Raw genomic sequence first — 19,361 nt, forward strand, 5'->3', positions numbered from 1 at the left:
CTGTGGCTCAAGTGGTAGAGCGCTAGCCTTGAGCTGAAGAGCTGAGGGACAGTGCCCAGGCCCAGAGTTCAGGCCCCATGACCAGACCCCCCAAAACAAACAAACAAACAAACAAAAACCCCAGTTCACTTGAAAAAGTGATTCCACTCAGGAGGCTGAGAACTGATGAAGTTCCAAGCCAGTATGGGCAGAAAACTCTCAAGTCTCTTATTTCCAAAAGCCATGGGTAGTCCTGAGTTCAAGTCCTGCTAACCAGCACCAAAAAAAAAAAGCTCAGCACTGGTGGCTCACACCTGTAATCCTAATTACTCAGGAGCCTGAAATCTGAGGATCATGGCTTAAAGTCAGCGCAGGCAGGAAAGTTCCTGAGATTCTTGTTTTCTGGAGGTATTTGGTGTCAGTCCTGGGGCTTGAGCACTGTCCCTCAGCATTTTTGCTTAAGGCTAGTGCTCTACCACTTAAGCCACAGCTCCATTCTGGATAATTAGATAAAAGTCTCACAGACTTTCCTGTCTCAGCTAGTTTGGAACCATAATTCTCAGATCTCAACCTTCAGAGTAGCTGGGATTATGGGTATGAGCCTCTAGTGCCTGACTCTATGAGACTCTTATCCAATAAAAATTGAATACCTAAAATTAGAGGTGGGAGTGGCACTTAGCTTCCCTACATGCTTTCTAGATACTTCTCTAAAGAGTTCTTGCCTTGTTCAGCCCTTTTTCAGGTCAGAGGAGATACTCTGAACAAAGCAAGAACCTCTTTAGAAAAAAAGAATATCTGAAAATAATAAACAACCATCAAAAAAAAAAAATGTGGTGGCTGGGCACCAGCAGCTCATGCCTACAATCCTAGCTACTCAGAGACTGAGATCTAAGGATCTCAATTTGAAGCTAGCCCAGGCACATAGTCTCCAACACTCTTATGTTCAATTAACTAGCAAAATGCTGGAAATGGAGGTCATGCCTCAAGTGGTAAAATGCTAGCCATGAGTGAAAAAGCTGAGCAAGAATAGGAGGCCTTATTCAGGCACCGGTGGCTCACACCTATGATCCTAGCTACTCAGGAGTCTGAGATTGAGGATCAAAGCCAGCCCAAGTAGAAAAGTCTGTGATACTAATCTCCAATTAACCCCAAGAAAACTGAAAGTAGTGCTGTGGCTCAAAGTGGTAGAACACTAGCCTTGAGGAAAAAAGCCCAGGCCCTGAGTTCAAGTACCATAACCAGGAAAAAAAAAGAGTGAAAGGCCTTGAAGTTAAGCCTCAGTACTCTTACCAAAGAGAAAGAGAGAGAGAGAAAAAAGGGGGTATTTAGTTCAGAAAAAAAAACTGGGGATACACTGAATTAAACACAGAAAAGAAACTACATGGATTCTGTATAATCTAGAACTCAGGCCTCGCACGGGTGGCTCGTGCCTGCAATCCTAGTTACTCAGGAGGCTGAGATCTGAGGATAGCAGTTCAGAGCCAGCCTGGGTAAAAAAGCCCATGAGACTCTTACATCCAATTAACCACCAGAAAATCAGAAGTGACACTGTGGCTCAAAGTGGCAGAGACTAGCCTTGAGCAAGAGCTTAGGGACAACACAGGTTAAGCCCCATGACCACCACCACCACCACCACCAACAACAACAAAACAAGAACAAGAACAAAAAAAGAACTCAGCAAGGCCAAGTACTGGTTAGGTACTCAGAGTCTGACTGAAACATGAAGATTGAGCAGGAAAGTCTGTGAGACTCTCATCTACAATTAATCATCAGAAAGCTAGAAGTGGAGGAAGTGGTAGACTACTAACTGTAAGTAAAAAGGCCAAAGAGCGTGATGACTGATTTTTGCCACTACTTAAAGCTGAGGTAGGATGCAGTTTCTGTATAAGGACAATTACCATTCAGCAATGCTCCTGTGGATTCGAGACACTGAAGTCTCAATATCAATCGGGTGGTATCGTAATCCTCTCAGCTCCAGAGTTTCATCCAGAGCTCCCACCACATACAATGCATCGTGACGCTCTGTCAGAAAGAAATAAGAGTTCAGACATATATTCACGACAATCTAATGATGGAGTTAAGAGAAAACGATTTACACTAGGTGGTTCCAACCCCTAGCAATTGCATGACTTTTGGCAATTCCATAAGGCCCTGAATCCTGCCACCTACCTTCGTGAGAAAGGGATAAGAATAAATGTTACCATGGAAACTATATGAGTTAATCCTCACAAGATAGTTAATATGGTACATGGTACATTTTATATACTAAAAGAAGAGGTATTTAGCTGGGCATCAGTGGCTTACGCCTGAAATTCTAGCTACTCAGAAGGCTAAGATCTGAAGATACTGGTTCATGCCAACCAGGGGAAAGAAAGTCCATGAGATTCTCATCTCTGATAAACTACTCAAAGTCAGAAGTGGAGCTTGGCTCAAGAGATAGAGTACTAGCCTTGTGCAAAAGAAGCTCAGGGACAGCACCCAGGCCCAAGTTCAAGCCCCAGAACCAGCATTAAAAAAAAAAAAAAAGAAGAGTAACTATTTAATCCTAACTACTGAGGAGGCTGAGATCTTAGGATCATGGTTTGAAGCTAGTCCAGGCAGGAAAGTCCATGAGACTCTTATCTCCAATTAACTACCAAAAAGCTGTAAGTGGAGCTATGGCTCAAGTGGTAAATCATGCTAGCCTTGAGCAAAAAAGTTCAGAGACAGCATCCACGCCCTGAGTTCCCAGGACTAGCACAAAAGAAAAAAGAAAGAAAAAAAAGAACAGGAAATGAAAGAAAAGGAGATGAAAAGAAGATAGGCAGGCAGGAAGGCAGACTATCATTACTAGTATGTGCCATGAATTGTGCTAAGTGCTTGGTACAGAAAGATGACAAACACAATTTCCTGCTCTGAAGGTCTGGTTGGGGCGGGGAAGGGGGAAGACAAGTAGGCACTCTATCATATGGCAATAAGAGCAGCAGCAGGACTACGAATGAGGTTCAAGGAAAGGGACATGCATGAGTCCTGCCTGAGGGCGCAGAGAAGCCTGAAAATGCTGAAGCTATAGATGAACTTTTATAAATAGAAATTAGCCATATATATGGCTAATTTATGGCTGGGGGTGAACAGAGAGAGAGAGGATCTGAACCTGAGAAACAATGAACATCACATCTGGTATCATCACTGAAGCTGTGAGGAATAGGATTACAGAATATGGAGACTGGGGCTGGGAATGTGTCTGAGTGGTAGTGCGCTTGCCTAACATGGATGAAGCCCTGGGTTCGATTCCTCAGTACCACATAAACAGATAAAGCCACAAGTGGCTCTGTGGCTCAAGTGGTAGAGTGCTAGCCTTGAGCAAAATAAGCTTAAGAATAGTGCCCACGTCCAGAGTTTAAGCCCTAGGACTGGCCAAACAAACAAAAACAAAAAAAACCATGGACACTGGTCTAGCCAGGGCATAGAAGGAAGGTGTTTTGCAGCCTATTTTCTGGAAAGGATTGATTTCTGACAATTTTAGTAAGATAATATGGCAGATACATTCAGGAGAGAACAATCAGGAGGTCTAGGTGCCTGTTGCCTGGGAAGACTTCATATAGAATAATATAACTGAAAGCAGAAATACGGCAACAATTAATAAGTGCTTTCTGGATTAGGTACTCTCTTGGCACCTAAATGTACCATCATTTCCACAAGGCAGGAAATATACTTGCTTTGATTTTCTAGGCAAAGAGTTGAAATAGCTACTCACAGTCAGTCAAGAATCGCCCATAAACCAGGACATCTAGTTAGAGATACCGCCTTCTTCACTGTGTTACCTGGCTTGTCCAGAAATCTGGACAAAAGTGCTGACTGCTCCTTGACGAATGACGTGGCCCAACTGAAGCTTTATAGTCCATTAGTATCAGTGCTTTAGTGCCCATGACAATTAGTGCTGGGCGGTTTACAAAGACTGTTAATGCCAGTCAGGAAGAAAGGCAGATAGCAGAGAAGCTGACAATCAACTGGGCATAGGATGACTGGAGGGAATCCTACACCACAACCTTGCTGAGAAGCAGGCTTGTATCCACTGTGGAAAGCAAGATCCCCCTCAGGATCATTTGTTCTACTTCCAAAATGGTAGACGGGGTAAAAGAGGAATTAAAAGATTTAACACCTGACCTGTCCCAGGAGCTTGTTTGGGGTTTGGAATCCACTACAGACTGACCGTCTCATTCATCCCGGGGTATTAATTCACCTTCAAACACATCTTTCTGGCTGCCCAGCAGTTCTAATATCCCATCTGGGAACATAGACAGTAGTCTTTTTTTTTTTTTTTTTGGTTGGTCATTGGGCTTGAACTCTGGGCCTGGGTGTTGTCCCTGAGCTCTTCAGCTCAAGGCCAGTGCTCTACCACTTGAGCCACAGTGCCACTTCCGGTTTTCTTGTGGTTAACTGGATATAAGAGTCTCGTGGACTTTCCTTGAAGGCTGGATTTGAACCATGATCCTCAGATCTTAGACACCTGAGTAGTGCCCGGCTATGCAGTAGTCTTGAGTTCTTCCCTTCCCAAACGCTCCCTAGAGGACAAATCATTTCTTCAAATGCATATGAATTCTCTATGGGTTCAAGAGGCACAAGAATGAACAATTATGTGCATACACTCCATACTCCTTAGGCAGGTGCAGGCAGACGATGAGTGCTACAGAAACCAAGTGAATGGAGAGTGGACAGGGTTGAGAGGTACCTCCAGTGGCTGCTGTGAGCTCAGTCCTGCGGACGAACCCAAGATATCCTGTCCGGGCCCACAGTGTTTGGGCAGCATCCCCAAAACTGAGGCGAGTGTTGAAATGATCAGCTTGGAGAGTCTCACTATCGTAGATGGTGTGGTAGCCGCTAGCTGTATGTGGGCTGTTTACCCAGACCTACGAGAAAAGGGTACTGGTCACATTCTGCCAGCAACAGAAGACTCTGTTGATCCACATCTCTCAGGAAAGATTTTTCTGGGTTAAAAAAATTAAAAAGCTCATTTTCATATTAATGACACAACCACAATATTAATGGAAGCTGACATTTACCAACTATTTACTGTGTCCCGAATAGGAAACAAATCAACCCAGAATGGGACACCATATTGCTATTCCCATTTCATAGGTGAAGAAAGGAGGAATCAAGTAATCTCTTTAAAATACAGGAAATAGGGGGGCTGGGAAGGTGGCTCAGTGGTAGAGCCCTTGCCTTGCATGCCCGGGGCCCTGGGTTCAATTCTTCAGCACCACATAAGCAAAAAGAAAAAAGCCGGAAGTGGTGCTGTGGCTCAAGTGGTAGAGCACTAGCCTTGAGCTGAAGAGCTGAGGGACAGTGCCCAGGCCCAGATTTCAGGCCCTACGACCGGAACCCTCCCCCCACAAAAAAATATAGGAAATAGGGCTTCTACCCAGGCTGGTTGGCACCAAAGGCTGTACTGGCTCTGGCTCACTTATAACCCACTGCCACAGTCCCACAGATGCACCAAAGCACCATTTTTTTTGGTCGGTTGTGGGGCTTGAACTCTGGGCCTGGGTGCTGTCCCTCAGCTCTTCAGCTCAAGGCGAGCGCTCTACCACTAGAGCTACAGCGCCACTTCCGGTTTTCTGGTGGTTTATTGGAAATAGGAGTCTCACGGTCTCTTCTGCCCGGGCTGGCTTTGAACCGCGATCCTCAGATCTCAGCCTCCTGAGTAGCTAGGATTACAGGCGTGAGCCACCAGCGCCCGGCCCATTTTTTTTTTTTTTGGTCTGTCACAGGGCTTGAACTCTGGGCTTGGGGGCTATCCCTTAGCTCTTCAGCTCAAGGTGAGCGCTCTACCACTTGAGGCACAGCACCACTTCCACTTTGCTAGTGGTTTTATTGTAGATAAGAGTCTCACGGACTTTTCTGCCTGGGCTGGCTTTGAACCGTGATCCTCAGATCTCAACCTCCTGATAGCTAAGATTATAGGCGTGAGCCACTGGCGCCTGGCTCCAAAGCACCATTTTTGTGTTTCTGGTATAACCATGGTACTAAGCTCTAAAGAGACCCCACAGAACATTGCAGTTTACAATGTAAACAATAACTGACAACATACCTAAGAGATCCTGATTATTTGCACTGCAGATGTAGGTATTAATGCATTTAAATTGTCACAACAAGCCAGGTGCCCATGGCTCATGCCTATAATCCTAGCGACTCAGGAGGGTGAGATCTGAGAATCTCGGTTCGAAGCCAGTACAGGCAGAAAAATTCCCATGAGACTCTTATTTCCAATTAACCATTCAAAAAAATGAAGTGGTGCCTTGGCTCAAGTGGTACAGTGCTAGCCTTGAGCACAAAGAGGCTCAGGGACAGCACCTAGCCCTACAACTGACTCCCCCCCCCAAAAAAAAAATTGTCACAACAATTCTATTCCATGTGAGGTATACCTGATTATCATCAATGGATGAGGAAATAGGCCCAGAGAGGTTAAGCAACCTTCAAATCTGGTAACTGGCATAGCCCAGCTCAGCTGGCTCCTATGTTTATAAGACTCCTCCAATTTAGGGTTCAGATCAGCATCCCTCAGATTTGGGGGAGAAAAGTGACCTTTCAGAGTATTCCTATACATGGGCTGGGAAGGTGGCTCAGTGGTAGAGCGCTTGCCTTGCATGCCTGCGGTTCGATTCCTCAGCACCACATAAGCAAAAAGAAAAAAGCCGGAAGTAGCGCTGTGGCTCAAGTGGTAGAGCGCTAGCCTTGAGCTGAAGAGCTGAGGGACAGCGCCCAGGCCCAGAGTTCAGGCCCCACGACTGGACACACACACACAAAAAAATAGAGTATTCCTATTCAAAATGGAAATATTTTGCATAAATTTTGCCACTTTCAATTCCAGCCTTTAATTAAGTGGGAAAGAGGCACATGTGTCCAGTTTCTTTTCCAAAGAAAGGGACAGCAGTAGACAAGTCTGGAATAATTTCTAGTTTGGGAGTCTACACCTTCTCTTAATGCAGTCTATCTCTATCTACTACTTTATGGAAAAAGTAAATACTACAATGGAGAAAAAGCTAAATCCAGTTTCAATGGCTTCTAGAATGTAAACTCTAAAATCTTATTTTATTTATTTTATTCCACAGCGCCACTTCCGGCTTTTTTTCTTTTTGCTTATGTGGCTGAGGAATGGAACCCAGGGCCTCAGGCATGCAAAGCAAGTGCTCTACCACTTGGGCCACAGCGCCACTTTTGGCTTTTTCTGCTTATGTGGTGCTGAGGAATTGAACCCAGGGCCTCATGCGTGCAAGGCAAGCACTCTACCACTCAGCCACCTTCTCAGCCCTAAAATCCTATTTTTTTTGAGACAAGATCTCACTAGATAGCTAGGCTGGCCAAAACTCTCCATCCCCTGCCTCTGCCTCCAGACATTCAGATTCCAGGTGTGCACTACTATGCTTTGCTGAACACTTGTCTTTTGCTACTAAATATGCAAAGTAAAAGTGAAAATGATACCTACCTCTCCTAAGTGAGAGTCTCCAACAGGCCCTTTAGTCTCAGGATTAACAATAACTACTTTCACTCCAGGTAAAATCTAAGGATCAAGAAAGAAATACAAATAAATGAGATCTAATGAATTCTAGGCAATGTGCCTGTACCTAGTAAGGATGTGGGAATGGCAGAAAGGCAGGAACTGAGTGAAACAGCTAATATTGTTAGGCCACCCTAACAGGGCGTCTGCGGAGCCTGAAACTTCTTCAGTTCAGTTCAAGAGATCTAGAAGTAAGACTTACTCTCATACTGAAACAGAACCAGTGTACCATCTCTACAGAGGGATGGGAAATTACTGACTGGTTATCACAGTGAGATATTGGAGGACAATTTAACCACACAGCCTTCCTTTCTTATGTCTCATTCCCAAACAATGTGAGCAGGGGGGAAGGACTGCCCGCCAGCTTGGAGTTACAGAAACTGTAAGAAGGCAACCTTGAAGAGCAACAGAGAGAGAATGGTAAGTTCCAGGGATCATCAAAGATCTTACAGTTCTGGGATCTTCCTCAAGAGCAAATGCTCAGATGCTAGCCAAGAGAAAAGTTGAAGGCTTACCAAAAGAAAGGCCTTGGCCTAGGTTGTGGTTAAGTGGTACAATGTTTATCTAGCAGGTTGTGCAAAGCCTTCTCCCCAGTTGTGGGAGAGAAGAAGAGAACGGAAGAAAAGAAAGAAGAGAGACAAGCCTCTCTGGCTTTCTGTACCCTGCCCCCTTGAATCTTTGTTTTCCTTAGGTTTCTAAAGTCTGAGGTTATTCAGGGAAGCCCCATTACGATTATCTGGATTCAAATATCTACAATCTGGAGGAAGAGAAAAGACTGCTTGCTCCCTTTATTCTGGGCCCAGCCTTCATGGTAGTACTTCTGTACCTAATTGCAGCCTATGATAAACCAAAACTTGATGAGGAAATATCCCCTCCTCCAAACAGTTCACAGGGCATGGAGTTAGCTCTCGGTGGGGTTGATAGCTACTGGAGAGTATTAGAAGGATTCCTTTTATTTCCTCATTTTCTCTCTGCCCCTCAAAATTCTAGGAGGGATCTTGAGGCATAAATCATAGTCCCATTAAAGGGGGGAACTGGTGGCCATCACGCTTATTAGCTGCTTCTGACCTCCCTGTCCTTTTACATATTGAAACCACATTCTCACCAGGTACCTTTTTAAAAAAAAAAGCAAGAATAATCTTTATTCCTTGAAACACACGGGTAAAAATGTTATCAGAGAGATGAAAAGGCTCGGAACACATTTATACAGACGTAACACATACTGAGGGTCAAAACATCTGGTAAAATAGACCACACCTATAAACAAATATCTTCGGAAGAGTTGTTGGGTGGCTGACTCCTTCCTCCACTGGAATATCTTAACCTATGGGGCTACCTCTCATCAGTATCTTTAATCCCTTCCCTAATTTGGCTTCCCTTTCCTTTTTTTGGGGGGGGGGTGTTAGTCGTGGTATTTGAACTCTGGGCCTGGGCGCTGTCCCTGAGCTCTTCAGCTGAACATAGTGCTCTACCACTTAAACCACTGTGTCACTTCCAGTTTTCAGGTGGTTAGAGATAAGAGTCTCACAGACTTCCCTGCTCTGGCTGGCTTTGAACCACGATCCTCAGATCTCAGCCTCCTGAGTAGCTAGGATTACAGGTGTAAGTCACCAGCACCTGCTTCCCTTTCAATGTTTATAAGAACAAAATTGACTTGTGTGTACACGAGTGCCAGTATTGGTGGCTTGAATTCAAGGCCTCACACTCTTGCTTAGTTTTTTTCACTCATAGTGGGAGCTCTACCACTTGAGGCATACCACTAGTTTTAGTTTTTTGCTGGTTAACTGGAGGTAAGAGTCTCATAGATTTATGTGCCCAAGCTGGTTTCAAACTTTAATCCTTGGCTCCTAGCTTCGTGAGATCATAGGTGTGACTTAGCAGCAGCTGGGAAGAACTAGATCTTTATTTGTCAAAAACAACATGCTAGGGGCTGGGAAGGTGGCTCAGTGATAGAGTGCTTGTCTCGCATGCATGAGGCCCTGGGTTTGATTCCTCAGCACACATAAGCAAAAAAAGCCGGAAGTGACGCTGTGGCTCAAGTGGTAGAGCATTAGCATTGAGCTGAAGAGCTGAGGGACAGCGCCCAGGCCCAGAGTTCAAGCCCTACAATGAACAAAAAAACAAAAAACAACATGCAAGATGGACATTGGTGGCTCACGCCTGTAATCCTAGCTACTCAGGAAGCTGAGATCTGAAGATTGCGGGTCAGAGCCAGCTGGGGCAGGAAAGTCTGTGAGACTCTTATCTCCAATTAACCACCAGAAAAGTGGAAGTGGTTCTGTGGCTCAAAGTGGTGGAGTGCTAGCTTTGAGCACAAGAGCTCAGGAACAGTGTCCAGGCCCCGAGTTTAAGCCCCACAACCATCAAAACACAAGACAAGACAAAACAAACAAACAAAAACCCCATACCCACTGGACTAAAAAAAGTCTATGAGGATTAATAAAGTTTATTTGGGGACAAGGCATTTCATATCCCAGGAACAATATCCTTTTTTTTTTTTGAGTCCTACTGAATTTTGAATTCAGGGCTTTGTACCTAGCAGAGAGGTACTCTACCACTGAACCATACCTACAGCAAACAAGTCTAAACCTAGCATTCTTGCCTATATACCCACATATATTTGAAATTAATATTGGGTAAACCAAAATTGTTGAATTATCACCAGATTTAAGTCTTGCCTTAAATATGAGTATTTTATCTGGCCTTAGGCCTCTTTAAGGTGGCCCACTTCTCTGTATAGCCCACCCTTTCTAGCTGTCAGAAGTAAATACCTTTCCAGACTCTGAGAGCAGCAGACTCTGGGGGGCACCACGTTCCACAAGACGGACCCTGCAGAGGAACAGTAGTTAGTTTATGCTATGCAGAAATTTTTAAAAATCATTTCTAAAAATGATTTCTCCAGGTCTGCTCCCTCCCCAAAATCTCTAATTGGTGTCTCCTTCTCTTACTAGGGCAAGCCTTCTCAGACTTAGCCCTAGGGACAGTCTAGGTTAGATGATTTTTTGTTGTTGGTCTCTACCCACTAGATGTCAGTAGCAACCTCCTGCTGTGACAACCAAAAATGTTTTCCGGACATTGTCAAATGTCCTTGGGGTGTGGAGCAAATCTCTCCGGGGTGAGAACACTGCACAAAACATACCCGCCACCTGTGCAGTTGTGTGTGTGTGTGTGTGTGTGTGTGCACGCGCGTGCTGCCCCCCAACATCTGTGTGTGCGTGAGCTGCCCCCCCAACATCTGTCAGCCTGGGAAAAAGGTGCAGAGTTTCAGCAAGTGTTGGGACAGAATTAAAATTTCCTTCTCAGCTGAGGAAGCCAGGGAGGCAAGCTTAACCCATGGGGTTCTGACGAAGTTATGTTTTAAAAACTCATCCTGCCTAATTTATCATTTATTTTTAAGCTCTCAAAAGAGATTGTCCATTTTAGTTTAACTTATGTTAAATGCCACACACACACAACAAATTTTTTTTTTGGGTCCAGTCGTGGGGCCTGAACTCTGGGCCTGGGCGCTGTCCCTCAGCTCTTCAGCTCAAGGCTAGCGCTCTACCACTTGAGCCACAGTGCCACTTCTGGCTTTTTTCTTTTTGCTTATGTGGTGCTGAGGAATTGAACCCAGGGCCTCAGGCATGCAAGGCAAGCGCTCTACCACTGAGCCACCTTCCTAGCCCACAAAAAATATTTTTATACAGGAACATTTTACATATACATTTTAATATCAAAGAACAATGCAACAACTGTGAAAAGTAAGCTTTCCTCTTTAGAAGTAAAAGTCCTATTATATATCAATGATACAAATAAATTTCTTTTCTTTTCCTGGACCCTCCTAGAAGATAAAAACATAAACAAAATATGGGGAATGCTGGCTTTGAGAGCCAAAACTCTTTAGTTTAGGAAACCTAGCAGGGATTAAGCCTCCTTGATGCTCCGTACCTGTCATGTCTTAATGACTTCAGATCTACGTATACAGTAGTTGGATCAGGCCCTGAGGTTCCCTAAAGGAAAAAACAAAAACAGCAACAACAATGAATTATTTATTTAAAATTTAAATAAACTGTCTTTCCATGCTCTACATTTTCAAATCAAGAAATAAGCAATATAGTCATATGTGTGAAGTATGTACTCAATTTTTGGGGAGGTGGGGTCCGTCATGGGGCTTGAACTCGACCTGAGCACTGTCCCTCAGCTCTTCAGCTCAAGGTGAGTGCTCTATCACTTGAGCCACAGCGCCACTTCAGGTTTTCTGATACTTTATTGGAGATAAGAGTTCATGGCCTTTCCTGCCCGGGCTGGCTTTGAACCATGATCCTCAGATCTCAGCCTCCTGAGCAGCTAGATTATAGGCATAAGCCACCAGTGCCTGGCTACACTCAATTTTGAAAGTTCATCGTCTTCAATCAAGGATGAAGCCTTTAAATGTAATCAGCTTGTCTAACCTGATAATCTCTTATTTCTCCTCTTTTTACTCAGAGAACAGGAAGATCCTGTGTCCATCACAGGCCTCACCTACTAACCCTTCACCTACAAGGAGGTAAGCCAGCAAAGCATCTCAGGGATTTTTCAAAATCAACATGGCCCCAGTTGATGGCAAAGAGCCCCAGTGGGGTTAAAAGTGAAAATATGACACCTCCTGAAAGTCACTTGACCATGGTCACAGAGGACCCACCTCTACCCATCTACCCACTTAAGCCACCTTGTCCATGACTTGTCCATGACTGTTTTTGCCTAAGTAATCTCGAAACTGCATAAGCTCAGACTCTTTCCTGTTATTTACCCACCAAAAATAACATGGCAAAGTTGCCATCTGACTAGAAAAGATATACAGTCTTATATTTGTTGACAGAAAGACAGAAGGTCAGACATAAATAAAACCCAAATAAAGCTCGGATAGCTTCTTGGCTCATGGGCACAGAGTACAGCCTCATGATCAGGAAGAAGCATTTACACTGGTGCCTGTCTGCTAGCACTACTCCAAGTAAAGTGGTGAATCTGCAAGAATCAATGAACAAAATGATATGAAGAACAGGAAAATTAAACAAGCCTAACGTCTCACAACAAGTGAGCAGGGTCAGAGCTCAAGCTGTGGAGTCTGACTTTGAAGTACATACTCTAGACTGGCCTGCTCTGAATCGGCCATATTCTTTTTCTGTCAGTTAGCAAACAAGAGTTCGTGACATCACCTGTAAACATATTGCTACATTCACTCTTGATCCAAAAGTGGTGCTGACAGCCCTAGGGGACAGACCAATGTCTTTAAAGAGCTTGGAGAAGGACTGTTGGAGGGCAATGCGGGGCCGCTCCTCTGCCACCACTACACAGGTCCGGATGCAGGAAAGGTTGATTCCTCTTGTCTGTAAGGACAGAGCCAGAAGCTAAATTAGTGGAATCAGAAGAGAACAGAACAGGTGGGCCATTGCTCTCACACTTTTTTTTTTTTGGTTGGTTGTGGGGCTTAAACTCTGGGCCTAGGCACTGTCCTTGAGCCACAGCATCACTTCCAGTTTTCTGTTGGTTAATTGGAGATAAGTCTCAGGGATTTTCCTTGCACAGGCTGGCTTTGAACTATGATGCTCAGATCTCAGCCTCCTGAGCAGCTAGGATTACAGGCGTGAGCCACCACCACCGCCCGGCTGCTCTCACTCTTGATCAGGAGAAAACAAGAAACTCTTTTTTTCACCCCAGACACAGAAAGGAAACAAGAAAATGCCAAGTATTGTATTGAAAGTATTATCTATGGATGAATTTGCTCATTCTATTTTTTTCTTTTTTTGTGCCAGGACTAGGGCTTTAACGCTGGACCTGGGAGTCTCCCTTAGCTTTGACTAGAGCTCTACCACATGAGCCACAGCTGTTCTAGCTTTTTTGGTGGTTAACTGGAGACTGGAGTCTCATAGACTTTCCTGCCTAGGCTGGCCTTGAACTTCAATTCTCAAGAGCTCAGCCTCTTTAGTTGCTAGGATTACAGGAGTAAGCCTCTCATACCTGGCCTTTTTCATTCCTGACATCCTATTTCTCTACTAAAGAAAATTCAGGGGCTGGGAATGTGGCTTAGTGGTAGAGTGCTTGTCTAGCATGCATGAAGCCCTGGGTTCTATTCCTTAGTACCACATACACAGAAAAAGCCAGAAGATGGGCTGGGAAGGTGGCTCAGTGGTAGCGTGCTTGCCTTGCATGCATGAGGCCCTGGATTCGATTCCTTAGCACCACATAAGCAGAAAAAGGTGGAAGTGGTGCTATGGCTCAAGAAGTAGAGCACTAGTCTTGAGCTGAAGAGCTGAAGGACAGTGCCCAGGCCCAGAGTTCATCCACCAAGACCGACAAAAAAAAAAAAAAAAGCTAGAAGAGGCATTGTGGCGCAAGTGGTAGAGCTCTAGCCATGAGCAAAAGAAGCTTAGGGACAGTGCCTAGGCCCCGAGTTCAAGTCCTAGGACTGGCAAAAAAAAAACTCAGTATTTTCTGAGTTTCTCATATGACAGAAATATGATAAATAGAATAAATGGATACCACATGAATGAACTACCATTATCTCTGGGGCACCCTCCAATCTCCAATATTTTAAGGCCATTTTTATTTAACTTCCTAGACAGTTTCTCCTCCACAAAGAATCAGATTAGACTTTGACAGTGCACTAAATTAGGAAGGAGGAAGAGTTAAACTTCCTGAGGTTTACAAAATACCCACTTAACTGTCTGGCTAGAAAAGGATAAAAGGCAGATAAGCATGTCTGTTAGCCTCTACTCCAGTATCAGCATGCCCTGGCTCAAATCTTTAAAGCCTCTTAGACTGCTTAGCTGTTGAGGCTGGTTCTTACCTTTAACACCTCCACTTGGTTTCCCAGCCCTTTAGTGCAAAGCTCCATTACTGAGTAGGAACAGAAAGTATCCCTTATTTTGTATTGATTGACGGTAGCAAGCCAGAGGAAAAGGTTGTTTTCTAACTCCATAGGAGGAATTAAGATGGACTGGTGACCTGAATATACACTGCAAAAAAGAAAGGCAAAAACTGATGTTATCAACTCATCCTAGACACCTTGATGTTTTAGAACATTACTAAATAACAAATATTTACTGAATAGACAGCAGAAAAATCACATTAGACACAAAGGTCTTAAACTCAGGCTTGTTCTTTCACAACTCACAAGACAAAGTAACCATAAAATAAAACAGACTGTAATAAGTGTACTAAATATGAATGAAGGATACTGAGATCACAGAATAAATAGCAATTCATTCAAACTGAGAAAGGAAGGGGCTTCATTCAGTAGAACTTGAAGAATCTAAGTGAATGGAAGATGTGGGGTTTGGGAGAAGGAAGAGAAACAGTGGCCACAAAGCAGAGTATGTAAGGCAACTGAATGCTTCACTACCTTTCTGTTTTAGGTCAATTGAGTTAACAAGGTAGGAAGGAGGAACATCTCACAGAACAATGTGAAAACCCAAACATCATACTATGAACCACAAAGGTATCTAGTTTTTTTTTTGGTTGTGGGCCTTGAACTCTAGGCCCGGGCACTGTCCCTCAGCTCTTCAGCTCAAGGGTAGTGCTTTACTACTTGAGCCATAGAGCCACTTCTGGCTTTTTCTACTTATGTGGTGCTGAGGAATCAATCAAACCCAGGGCCTCATGCATGCAAGCACTCTACCACTGAGCCACCTTCCCGGCCCCTTAAGTACTTTTTTTTTTTTTTTTTTTGTCGGTTGTGGGGCTTGAACTCTGGGCCTGGGCGCTGTCCCTCAGCTCTTCAGCTCAAGGCAAGCACCCTACCACTTTAGCTACAGCGCCACTTCCGGTTTTCTGGTGGTTTATTGGAGATAGGAGTCTCACGGACTTCCCTGCCCGGGCTGGCTGTGAACCGATCCTCAGATCTCAGCCTCCTGAGTAGCTAGGATTACAGGCGTGAGTCACCAGCGCCCGGCTAGTACTTATTTTTGAGACAGGGTTTTCATTAGCTCAGGCTGACCTTGAACTCACAATCCTTCTACTTTAGCTTTGTATTTTACCATCTAGGCATGTTCCACCACAAATAATCTATCTACTTTTCTTTTCTTTTTTGTGCTAGTACTGAGGCTTGAACTCAGGGCCTGTGTGCTATCCTTTAGTTTTTTTGCTCAAGACGAGCACCCTGCCACTTGAACCATAGCTCTACTTCTGGCTTTTTGGTGATTACTTGGAGATAAAAAGTTTAAGACTTTTGTGCCTGGGCTTGCTTTGAACTATGCCCCTCAGATCTTAGCCTCTTGAATAGCTGGGTTTCTTTCTTTTTTCTTCTTTTTCTTTCTCTCTCCTTCCCTCCCTTCCTTTCAATTTTTCCCCCCAGGGGGCAGTATTTGGGGCTTAAGCTAAGGGCCTCGAGTTCTCATTTGCTTTCTTTGCTCAAGGCTGGCATTCTACCAATTGACTGCACCTTCACTTCTGTTTTTTTTGTTGGTTAGTTGGAGTCTCTTAGATTTGCCTGCCCAGGCTGGCTTCAAACTGTGATTCTCAGATTCTCAGCCTTCTAGGTAGCTAGGATTACAAGTGCTGAGTCACCAGCATGACTGTTTTTTCCTAAGATCTAGGAATGATTCTTTTGTACAGAAGGTAGAAGAACAAGCGAACTAAAGAACTTAACAATTAACTGAATAAAGATGCAGAAGTTGAAGATAATGCCTGAATTTCTACTTTGAAGCCCTTCAATTGAGGGGGGTGAGGGGGAAGGAACTCTGGGAAGCCTAGGCCCAGAGTTCAAGCTGCAGAACTGGCAAAAAAAAAAAAAAAAAAAGCAGGCTGCTGAGTTACCAGCATTGATGAAGCATTATTCATCTTATCTACCCAGGAGGTGAAAATGCAACTGCAGGCTGTGGAAAGAGCAGTGACCTGCTAGTCCTTCCCCAGTAAATCGACCAGGACAAACATGCTGCTCTCCAGCCACATGCTGTCATCCATCCCATCATGTTCCTTCCTGCCAAGCCTAGGGGGTACATTCTGGCTGTCAAAGCATGTCATATTTCACCCAAGAATCATCCTTCTACTTGGATCAGTTTCTAAAACAAAGAGTAGAAGATGGAGGAGTGAGCAGGTAGGTGATAGGATCGGTGCCATTTTGTATATGATACATGACAGAAGAGGAAAAAAGAAATATAGACCAGATGAAAAATAACAGAAATGGATAAAGTACATAAATACTAGGAATAATGGCATTTTACTAAAATTTTACCCAATTAGGAGAGCAAAGGTTGACAGAATTATAGACCCAAAGTATAGCCATACGTTCTTTTTTTTTTTTTCCCCATCCCTACCTGCAGAGACACCAGAGTGCAAAGCCAAGTCCACAGTAAGGGTCAAGGCAGATGGCAATCTGCCGAGAGGAGTACAACTCACACTGGAGCTTGATGGCTCTACAAAGAGCATTAACTGCAGAGTGGGACATCTGCAAAATAAAGAATATGGACCAGCATGGAACGGGCCTCTCATAGGCAGAGAGACAGCTATGACAGATTTCAACTCCCCAAACTCAACTGATATATAAATTTGACTCCCTTAATCTAATCTAAACTTAGGCAATAAATTTCTATTCATAGTTAATACTTAATTTTATGGCCTATGAACCTATGAGCACATATTGACTTTAACTACAACTCTTATTATCTGACAGTACATTAGGCTCCAATACTTCATAATACAAATTCCTTGGGATATCTTACTCCGGAAGACCTAATGCTTTTTTTTAAATATAGCAAGGGCTCTTGATCCGCCACCTACTAGCCTCTAGTCCACCAGCTGGCTGCTATATCTAAAGTCCTGGAACAGTGGTCATCTCTATTTATTGCAGCCTGGCATTCTACTAGCACTCAGTGAGAAACTCTACTTTACCTTTACTCCTGTAAGCATGCCAGTTGTGGAGACACTAAAATCAAGATATGCCAACATTTCAGGAGTGGGTGGCTTATACAGCTGAGGTAATCTTTTCCTGGGTAAATCATCTGTAAGAAAAAAAAATGGATGTCAATCAGATATGCTGGAATATGAATTTGTTTGCTCTTTAATTGGTTTTCTAGGCCAAATTTAGCTTCAGGATTTGGGAAAGCTTGGACTTCTCATATTTAACAAAGCAACCCACAAACATCACTGTTAGAGGCAGGCTGGGGGCAGGGACATGAAGAGACAATAGGGACATAAAAATCTATATCAAGCAAATTCATTTAATAGAAGTAAGGGTAATAAACCACAGTAAGAAGACTGCTACTGCTTAAATCCTAGCTCTGTTTTTTATCAGCTATAAGACTGTGGAGTTGTCTCACATTTATTTCTCTTTATTGGTTTTTCTTTCCTTTTTTTCTTTTTGTCGGTCGTGGGGCTTGAACTCTAGGCCTGGGCGCTGTCTCTCAGCTCTTTAGCTCAAGGCCAGTGCCCTACCACTTGAGCCATAGCACCACAGCATTTTCTGGCCGTTAATTGGAGAGAAGAGTCTCATGGACTTTCCTGCCCAGGCTGGCTATGAACCCTGATCCTCAGATTCCAGCCTCCTTAGTAGCTAGGATTACAGGTATGAGCCACCAGCACCCCGCTTGGTTTTTCTTTAAAATGAAACTTACCATCAAAGAACTACTAGGAGTTAATTTACATAAAGTGAGGATACTTAGAAAGCAGGAGAGACAGCAGAATTTTTTGTGTATATGTATATGTGCCAATCCTATGGCTTGAACTCATGGGTTGGATCCAGTCCCTGAGCTTCTTTGTTTGGGACTAGTGCTCTATCACTGGAGCCACAGCTCCACTTCCGGCTATTTTGGTGCTTAACTGGAGATAAGAGATTCGAGGACTTTCTCGCCTAGGCAGGCTTTGAATAGGAGATCCTTAGATTACAGGCTAGAACCACTAGTGCCTGGCCAAGAGATAGCAGAATTTAAATCTTGAGTGTCTGGCTCCCAATCTCCTAACCTTTCCTATTCAATCTATTCTTATCTTAAAAAAAATAAACATGTAAACAGCACCTGAATTTCATGCACTTTGTGTTTTCTTTTCTTTTCTTTTTTCTTTTGCTGGTCCTAGGGCTTGAACACAGGACTTGAGTGCTGTCTTTGAGACCCTTTGTGCTTAAAGCTAGCATTCTACCATTTAAGCTGCAGTGCCATTTCTGATTTTTTGAGTAGTTTACTGGAGATTAAGAGTCTCCCTGGGATGTTTCTGTCCAGTTGACTTCAAACCCAGATCCACAGATCTCAGCCTCTAGAGTAGCTAAGATTATAGGCGTGAGCCACCAGTGCTGGGCTTATTTAACCCCCCCCCCCTTTCTTTTCATTTCTTTTTGTCAGTCATAGAACTTGAACTCTGGGCCTAAGTGCTGTCTCTTAGCTCTTCAGCTCAAGGCAAGTGTCTACCACTTGAGCCATAGTGCTACTTTCAGTTTTTCTGTGATGTCACACACCTATCATCTCCATCAATGACAAGGAAGCACAGTAGGAGGATTATAGCCAAGGCAGGCCTGAGCATAAAGCAAGACCCTATATTGAAAACAAAATACAAAAATGGGCTGGGAGAATGGCTCAAGTGGCAGAATATCTACCAAGCAAGCAGTAGGCCCTAAGTTCAATCTCCAGTATTTGAAGAAAAAAAAAAATCCAAGCCGGGTGCCGGCGGCTCACGCCTATAATCCTAGCTACTCAGGAGGCTGAGATGTGAGGATCGAGGTTCAAAGCCAGCCCGGGCAGGAAAGGGCAGGAAAGTCCATGAAACTCTTATCTCCAATAAACCACCAGAAAACTGGAAGTGGCGCTGTAGCTCAAGTGGTAGAGCACTCTCCTTGAGCTGAAGAGCTGAGGGACAGCGCTCAGGCCTAGAGTTCAAGCCCCAGGACTGACCCCCCGCCCCC

At 44.0% G+C, this 19,361-nt stretch overlaps 1 protein-coding gene across 1 annotated transcript in view; it reads right to left on the minus strand.

Annotated features, from left to right (window-relative positions):
- The window catches only part of Dip2b (DIP2 disco-interacting protein 2 homolog B (Drosophila)), a 130,413-nt gene that overhangs the window by 3,793 nt on the left and 107,259 nt on the right, over nt 1-19,361 (minus strand). The window contains exons 26-34 of the mRNA XM_013018690.1: nt 17,363-17,472; nt 16,789-16,919; nt 14,322-14,490; nt 12,691-12,861; nt 11,444-11,505; nt 10,288-10,345; nt 7,445-7,519; nt 4,691-4,868; nt 1,878-2,001 (exon numbers count right to left, since the gene is read on the minus strand). Of these exons, the coding sequence (XP_012874144.1) occupies nt 1,878-2,001; nt 4,691-4,868; nt 7,445-7,519; nt 10,288-10,345; nt 11,444-11,505; nt 12,691-12,861; nt 14,322-14,490; nt 16,789-16,919; nt 17,363-17,472 (1,078 nt within the window). The remainder of the gene's footprint in view (nt 1-1,877; nt 2,002-4,690; nt 4,869-7,444; nt 7,520-10,287; nt 10,346-11,443; nt 11,506-12,690; nt 12,862-14,321; nt 14,491-16,788; nt 16,920-17,362; nt 17,473-19,361) is intronic.

The sequence above is a fragment of the Dipodomys ordii genome, unplaced genomic scaffold (assembly GCF_000151885.1).
Source record: "Dipodomys ordii isolate 6190 unplaced genomic scaffold, Dord_2.0 Scaffold42, whole genome shotgun sequence".
In the NCBI taxonomy this organism is placed as follows: Eukaryota; Metazoa; Chordata; class Mammalia; order Rodentia; family Heteromyidae; genus Dipodomys; species Dipodomys ordii.